General features: G+C 41.2%; 1 protein-coding gene across 1 annotated transcript; it reads right to left on the bottom strand.

The window, feature by feature from the left end:
• Nucleotides 1-3: 3 nt before the first annotated feature.
• LOC115104255 (vascular cell adhesion protein 1-like) lies at nucleotides 4-8,497 on the bottom strand. The gene is made up of 11 exons (XM_065006502.1): nucleotides 8,262-8,497; nucleotides 6,075-6,338; nucleotides 5,650-5,979; nucleotides 4,964-5,293; nucleotides 4,576-4,839; nucleotides 4,159-4,479; nucleotides 3,440-3,790; nucleotides 3,052-3,315; nucleotides 2,626-2,955; nucleotides 1,991-2,257; nucleotides 4-1,737 (listed from the first exon to the last, which is right to left on the bottom strand). The coding sequence occupies exons 1-11, from the start codon at nucleotides 8,311-8,313 to the stop codon at nucleotides 1,523-1,525; spliced, it is 2,988 nt and encodes a 995-aa protein (XP_064862574.1). The 5' UTR covers nucleotides 8,314-8,497; the 3' UTR covers nucleotides 4-1,522.
• Between the last annotated feature and the right edge of the window lie 16 nt (nucleotides 8,498-8,513).

Below are 8,513 nucleotides of genomic sequence, written 5' to 3'. Positions count from 1 at the left end.
GACTGGCAGTGGCATGTCATAATCAGTGAATCTGGTTTATTTATGGGCATACACAAGTCACTTTTAAAAACATATTTGAAAATAGTTTTATAAAGGAAAATTAATGTTCAGATTCTATTGTAATTAGACTACAGCAAGCAATACAATTAACTATTGATATAGAAATATGAACATTCTTATTCAATTCCTTTGTATGTTGTCAGATGCAAGACACTTGAACAGGCAAAAATCTACAAAAGCATTTAAAAAACGCTAGTCACACTAAAAAAGCTCATAGTTAGGTTGTGTAAACACAATTCAACAAACTGTACCACTGAATCAAGGCCTATGTATCAACAGTATTCTGATTCATTTTCTAGACTAAGGTAAGCACACACACATAGCTACTTCATACTTACATAAATCCTCAAATTTTACAACACTATTTGTTCAAGAGGGCAGCCAGCACATGGCAGGAATACATTTCATGTTGTTATTTTTCTTATACAGTGCAAATCCTAGCAAGGACACAACTTTCACTGGAGACGGAGGCATGTCCCCCCCACATTCTGAAATTCAATTTTGTCCTCCCCAGTTTTACCATTGGAATGTGATACAAAACTAGGCGCTGTGTGCTTTAAGACCACGCGGATGTCTCCGAGCGGTCGCAAAGGCTGTTTTTAGTGTTTATCGGACTGGATATTTTAAAACAAATGATAATATTATGTCCCCCCACTACTTGAACCAAAGTTGCGGCCCTAGTCTAGACTACACATAGTTGACATTGACTCCAAATCCTATACAAGTGTATTAACAGTAAACGCACATAGATTTGTTACTCAAAGTCACATTCAAAGTCAAGTAAAATACATTACTCCGATTGAATCGCCACCCTAATCTTACATTTTAAATACTTTTGCAGATCACGCAGTCTCATTGTTGTTTGAAATAAATAAATTTAGTTTTTCATTCAGAATGAATTGTTCAATGATGTGGATTAAATGTATTTTTAAGGATTTTATTTATTAAATCCCAGTGTTGCATGTAGACCAAATCATTTTAATGTTGTACAAAAGTGTTACTGTGCGTGAAGTTTAAAATGCATTCTGTCATTACAAAATTTGGAATGTTATATATTTGAACCCCCCAAAAAAAACATCTCATGAATAAAATATAGTCTTCCTCAAATGCAGTAGATGATGACGCAATCTTTACAAGCGGGAGGGATTCATATTTAATTGGTCTTCAACTCGTGGCTCAGTCACTTCAGTAAGTGGAGTTCACAGGAGATTGTTGGCACATTAATCGGGAGAATACGGGCTCGTGGTAATGGCTGGAGCGCAATCAGTGGAATGGTATCCACGCTCCGTTCCAGCCATTATTATGGACCGTCCTCCCCTCAGTAACCTCTACTGGACTGGAGTTAGCCTGCCCAGGAGCAGATTAGTTCTGAAATGTACCTGGCTAAAGGGTGAGACACTTTCCTATGACTGGCTATCCCGAGTTGAACTCAAGAGTTGATCTAATTTACTGAGGTAACTCCTCAAACCTTCGTAGGATACCCCTCTGGATCATGGTTGCCTTCCCCTGTTGTAGACATTGGCATCATTGGAACGTTGTTTGTCTGGTTGACTGGTATGAAATCATAATGTCCTTGTCTTTTCTTCATCATACAGAAGACTATCAGGACTACCAGGACAATGACCAGGGAAACAAATACAATCACCCAAATTATATAAATTATACTCGAGGAGCCACCTGAAGGGGAGGAAATAGAAGAAGAACAGGAGAGTTTAGACATGATTCAGACCAATTCTGTTTATGAATTGATTCAGGCTAGCTCGTGATCTAGGATTCGTGTTTCGCAATTCAGCTCTGTGGAATTGAATGCGATCCATTCATTCATTTTACTGAAAGAATATGAAGTATGTCTTATGACAACATGAATCACTACATCAGGGTTAGCTACGTTTCTACCATAACATGTCCCACAGTCGGTCAGGTATAATACCTTTCATAGTTAATAATGTTGTTGTTCTGGTGGCCGTCCCAACTATATTCGTGGCAGTGCAGATGTAGATCCCAGCGTTGGTAGACGTAGCTGTGGTGATTCTAACAGTCCTCTGGCGCCCCTCAGTGGACAACTTCACATTGCGTGCAGCGGTGTAGTTCCACTTCATCTCAGGAGGAGGGTTCCCCTCAGCACTGCAGTTCAGAGACACATCACTGCCTGCACTCACCTCCACTGTGTCATTCCCTAGAAGGAACTCAGGAGCGTCTGAGGAGAAAAGGAGGTGCTTTTAGAGTAGACCACTCAAAACGATGCAACTCATGGGATGTCAGATGGGTTGCCATGCAGTTCAGTTGAGACTAAAATACAGTAACTTAAAAGGTTGTAAACAATTATGTAAAAACCTGTCTCAATCACTATTAGGCCTATTCTACCTTTAAGATTGGTTAGAACAGCGTAAAGCTGATAGCATGTGTCGCTAGAATTAGTTAAACGTTAGTAAAATAGTCCAATAATAACATACTTGAAGGATAGAAACATGACTTACACAAGACGTCAATAACAAGCTTGTGAGAGGCTTGTCCATGTTTTTGATTTATGACCATGAAAAAGATCAAGATTAATAGCCAACTCACAGTGAACAGTAATGCTGAGAGGTTCTGATGTCACTGTAGGATGGGGTTGTGGTCCCTCTGGTCCCAGGTCCAGTTCTGCTCTACATCTATACTGAGCTCCATCATCATCTCTACTGGGGCTGATCATCAGAGTAGCTGACACATCCTCTGGTGTCTTACTGACGTTACTGTAAGTTACATTATCTAAGGGTTCATCCCCTTCGTACCACTTCACAACCAGGTTCTGTAGAGGAGCGATGTTCTGAATGTCACACTGCAGCTGGTACTGTGTCCCCTCCACCATGGGACCAGAGTGGTTCAGAACAGAGATGGAGACTCTGTCTGGAGTCTCTGTAGACGAGGTCAACAATGTTAAAAAAAACTCAATGCTGATATACAGTTAAATAGAAACATACCTTTCACATTCACAAGGAGGAAAATACTCACTGTAGAGAATGACTGGAAGTACTTTTGAGGGTTGTTCGCCATCATTGAGATTGATGTAGCATTTGGGTTCTATTGTCCAATCAGTAAGGTTATCCACAGTCCAGGTGACAAAGTTGACATCTTGTTCTAAACTTGTACCTCCGGATGTGGCCTCCCAGCCCATCCCATCATGGTCTGTGGATGATGTGCTGCAGTTGACTGAGACTGAGTCTCCATATCTCACCACCACTCTGGGAGGGTTGAGCTCAAGAGGAAAGGTAACTACTGTAAAAACATACAAGAATGAAGACATCAATGTGAAATCCACATCAAATATAAACTGTTCTGCTTTGTGAGGTAAGTGAGGGTGAATTAAATAATGTGAGCACAGAGATGAGCTGGAAAATACCTTTTGGCTTGGCTGTTCCTGGAAGGGTGGTCATAGTTCCTGGAGTTGAGGGTGCTGTGGAGAACATCATTGGGTGTTGTTGTGGAGGTACATCTACTAAGACATGTATCTGCTTGGTGATGGAGCCCAGTCTATTTGTGACTGTGCAGTTGTAAGTTGCATTAGCTGTTACTCTGGAGATATTGAGAGTACGCAGGCGCCCCACAGTGGTCTCATTGGCATTTCCCTCTGCAGTGTTGTTGGTCCACCTCAGCTCAGGAGGAGGGTTCCCCTCAGCACTGCAGTCCAGAGACACATCACTGCCTGCACTCACCTCCACTGTGTCATTTCCTGGAAGGAACTCAGGAGCGTCTGAGGAGAAAAGGAGGTGCTTTTAGAGTAGACCACTCAAAACTATGCAACTTATGGGATGTCAGATGGGTTGCCATGCAGTTCAGTTGAGACTAAAATACAGCAACTTAAAAAGGTGGTAAACAATTATGTAAAACCTGTCTCAATCACTATTAGGCCTATTCTACCTTTAAGATTGGTTAGAACAGCGTAAAGCTGATAGCACGTGTCGCTAGAATTAGTTAAACGTTAGTAAAATAGTCCAATAATAACATACTTGAAGGATAGAAACATGACTTACACAAGACGTCAATAACAAGCTTGTGAGAGGCTTGTCCATGTTTTTGATTTATGACCATGAAAAAGATCAAGATTAATAGCCAACTCACAGTGAACAGTAATGCTGAGAGGTTCTGATGACACTGTAGGATGGGGTTGTGGTCCCAGGTCCAGTTCTGCTCTACATCTATACTGAGCTCCATCATCATCTCTACTGGGGCTGATCATCAGAGTAGCTGACACATCCTCTGGTGTCTTACTGACGTTACTGTAAGTTACATTATCTAAGGGTTCATCCCCTTCGTACCACTTCACAACCAGGTTCTGTAGAGGAGCGATGTTCTGAATGTCACACTGCAGCTGGTACTGTGTCCCCTCCACCATGGGACCAGAGTGGTTCAGAACAGAGATGGAGACTCTGTCTGGAGTCTCTGTAGACGAGGTCAACAATGTAAAAAAAAACTCAATGCTGATATACAGTTAAATAGAAACATACCTTTCACATTCACAAGGAGGAAAATACTCACTGTAGAGAATGACTGGAAGTACTTTTGAGGGTTGTTCGCCATCATTGAGATTGATGTAGCATTTGGGTTCTATTGTCCAATCAGTAAGGTTATCCACAGTCCAGGTGACAAAGTTGACATCTTGTTCTAAACTTGTACCTCCGGATGTGGCCTCCCAGCCCATCCCATCATGGTCTGTGGATGATGTGCTGCAGTTGACTGAGACTGAGTCTCCATATCTCACCACCACTCTGGGAGGGTTGAGTTCAAGAGGAAAGGTAACTACTGTAAAAACATACAAGAATGAAGACATCAATGTGAAATCCACATCAAATATAAACTGTTCTGCCTTGTGAGGTAAGTGAGGGTGAATTAAATAATGTGAGCACAGAGATGAGCTGGAAAATACCTTTTGGCTTGGCTGTTGCTGGAAGGGTGGTAATAGTGTCTGGAGTTGAGGGTGCTGTGGAGAACATTGTTGGGTGTTGTTGTGGAGGTACATCTACTAAGACATGTATCTGCTTGGTGATGGAGCCCAGTCTATTTGTGACTGTGCAGTTGTAAGTTGCATTAGCTGTTACTCTGGAGATATTGAGAGTACGCAGGCGCCCCACAGTGGTCTCATTGGCATTCCACCTCAGCTCAGGAGGAGGGTTCCCCTCAGCACTGCAGTTCAGAGACACATCACTGCCTGCACTCACCTCCACTGTGTCATTTCCTGGAAGGAACTCAGGAGCGTCTTAGAAGAAAAGGAGGTACTTTTAGAGTAGACCACTCAAAACGATGCAACTTATGGGTTGCCATGCAGTTCAGTTGAGACTAAAATACAGCAACTTAAAAGGTGGTAAACAATTATGTAAAACCTGTCTCAATCCCTATTAGGCCTATTCTACCTTTAAGATTGGTTAGAACAGCGTAAAGCTGATAGCACGTGTCGCTAGAATTAGTTAAACGTTAGTAAAATAGTCCAATAATAACATACTTGAAGGATAGAAACATGACTTACACAAGACGTCAATAACAAGCTTGTGAGAGGCTTGTCCATGTTTTTTTATTTATGATCATGAAAAAGATCAAGATTAATAGCCAACTCACAGTGCACAGTAATGCTGAGAGGTTCTGATGTCACTGTAGGATGGGGTTGTGGTCCCTCTGGTCCCAGGTCCAGTTCTGCTCTACATCTATACTGAGCTCCATCATCATCTCTACTGGGGCTGATCATCAGAGTAGCTGACACATCCTCTGGTGTCTTACTGACGTTACTGTAAGTTACATTATCTAAGGGTTCATTCCCTTTGTACCACTTCACAACCAGGTTCTGTAGAGGAGCGATGTTCTGAATGTCACACTGCAGCTGGTACTGTGTCCCCTCCACCATGGGACCAGAGGGGTTCAGAACAGAGATGGAGACTCTGTCTGGAGTCTCTGTAGATGAGGTCAACAATGTAAAAAACCCTCAATGCTGATATACAGTTAAATAGAAACATACCTTTCACATTCACAAGGAGGAAAATACTCACTGTAGAGAATGACTGGAAGTACTATTGAGTGTTGTTTGCCATCATTGAGATTGATGTAGCATTTGGGTTCTATTTTCCAATCAGTAAGGTTATCCACAGTCCAGGTGACAACGTTGACATCTTGTTCTACACTTGTACCTTCGAATGTGGCCTCCCAGCCCATCCCATCATGGTCTGTGGATGATGTGCTGCAGTTGACTGAGACTGAGTCTCCATATCTCACCACCACTCTGGGAGGGTTGAGCTCAAGAGGAAAGGTAACTACTGTAAAAACATACAAGAATGAAGACATCAATGTGAAATCCACATCAAATATAAACTGTTCTGCCTTGTGAGGTAAGTGAGGGTGAATTAAATAATGTGAGCACAGAGATGAGCTGGAAAATAGCTTTTGACTTGGCTGTTGCTGGAGGGTGGTCATAGTTTCTGGAGTTGAGGGTGCTGTGAGGAAAATATTACATTATGTTGTTGATGATCTCATCTCTTCTCAAATGTGTTGAAAGGGGAATCGCCTTGCCCAAAATATTCAGATGTTATTTCCTATTGTGCAAGCACAGTCCCCAAATCCAGAACAAATTCAAGAAAGCGTACAGTATTATATAGAGCCATTATGGCATGGAACTCCGTTCCTTCTCATATTACTGAAATAAACAGCAAACCTGGTTTAAAAAAACAGACAGAGCACATCTCACTGCACAACGCCTCCCCCCTATTTGACCTTGATAGTTTGTGTGTATATGTATTGATATTTAGGCTGTGTGTGCTCTTGTTTTCAATTTATGTCTAAAATGACATACCCAAGTCTAACTGCCTGTAGCTCAGGCCCTGAAGCAAGGATATGCATATTATTGGTACCATTTGAAAGGAAACACTTTGAAGTTTGTGTTAATGTGAAAGGAATGTAGGAGAATATAACACAATAGTTCTGGTAAAAGCTTATACAATAAAAAAAACTGTTATTTTGTATTTTTATGTTCCATTATCTTTGAAATGCTAGAGAAAGGCCATAATGTATTATTCCAGCCCAGGTGCAATTTAGATTGGCCACTAGATGGCAGCAGTGATGTGCAAAGTTTTAGACTGAACCAATTAAGCATTGCATTTCTGTTCAAAATGTTGTCTCAAGACTGCCCAAATGTGCCTAATTTGTTTATTAATAACTTTTCATGTTAAAAATTGTGCACTCTCCTCAGACAATAGCAATGGTATTCTTTCACTGTAATAGCTACTGTAAATTGGACAGTACAGTTAGATCAACAAGAATTTAAGCTTTCTGCCAATATCAGATATGCCTATGCCCTGGGACAAAGAACTTGAGCTGTTCTTGTCTATTAATGTTCTGTATAATGTCATGTCTTTTGCAAAAGCAGCAGCTAAATGGGGATCCTAATAAAATACCCACGATACATCATTGTTGTTCACAATTGCTTAAAAGGGCACTGGAAAGCACATAGTCCATCCCTATGTGTTCCAAAATGAAGGTCAAAGGATTCTTATTTTTGACAATGGTGGATCTGTCGAATATGGAGCATCCATAGGTTAGCACATACAAGACAAACTACCATACTAACAACAATGCACCACACCCACCATCAGTGGTTTTCAGAAGTCATTTACATTGCTCTCAGTGTTGCACAGCATGGACATTCACACCCACCACACCCGTTTAGACAATGTCATATCACTCAATGACATCAACAGTGTCTGTGTTTTACCTGAGTGAGTGTAAGTGTATTTCTTGTGATTTTATGTTATTATATAATTGTATTATTTAATTAGGGTCATGAGTTGTTCCTATCCATGTGACCTGACCAGGAAAAACTCTGTCTACTGTCTAAAGGCCCTGTCTACTGATGACTGTTACCTTATTGCATTATTGCTACATATCAATATTATTATTTTTATTGCTCATGAAATACTTTAATTTCTTGACTTTAATTGCTCTCAAATATTAGTCTTCAAATTGACCATTGTGGGGTTAAAACTAATTTCCTTTATCAACAACCAACTTCCGTTCAAGTTCGGTTAGTGGGAGGCGAGCACATGTTTAAGTACCACCCTGGGAGACAGCAAACAGTTACTATATCACCAGAGTAGATAATAACTACGGTCAACATAAACATAATCCACACAGATATCACAACAATAGATATTAATAGATAGGTATGGAACAAATTAAACACTCACCTCCATGTAACAGCATGAGCATGAGGCCCAACATCCTCTGGAGTGAGATCATGGTAGTTCTCTGCTGAGCAAGGTGGGGGTGATGCTGAGCAAGGTGAGGGGGATGGGGGATGTCGTAAGAGAGGATGCCCTGACTGATGGTCCACCCGTTGGTCCAGGCTCGGTCTTAACACTGTGCTAATGCCAGTTACTGTATCTCAGGCAGAGAGCTTACTGTGTGAAGCAAGTGTTTCGAAGAGGAAATTCAAACCC

This window comes from Oncorhynchus nerka, linkage group LG21 (assembly GCF_034236695.1).
Source record: "Oncorhynchus nerka isolate Pitt River linkage group LG21, Oner_Uvic_2.0, whole genome shotgun sequence".
Lineage (NCBI taxonomy): Eukaryota > Metazoa > Chordata > Actinopteri > Salmoniformes > Salmonidae > Oncorhynchus > Oncorhynchus nerka.
Note: the sequence above shows the minus strand (reverse complement) of the source record. Positions and strands in the feature narration are given on the sequence as shown.

Coding starts and splice junctions, on each gene's coding strand:
- LOC115104255 (XM_065006502.1), bottom strand. CDS start 8,313: ATGATCTCACTCCAGAGGATGTTGGGCCTCATGCTCATGCTGTTACAT. Junction 6,339..8,261: donor GCTCATGCTGTTACATGGAG/GTGAGTGTTTAA, acceptor ATGTTTTTACAG/TAGTTACCTTTCCTCTTGAG. Junction 3,791..4,158: donor TCTCAGCATTACTGTTCACT/GTGAGTTGGCTA, acceptor TTTTCTCCTCAG/ACGCTCCTGAGTTCCTTCCA.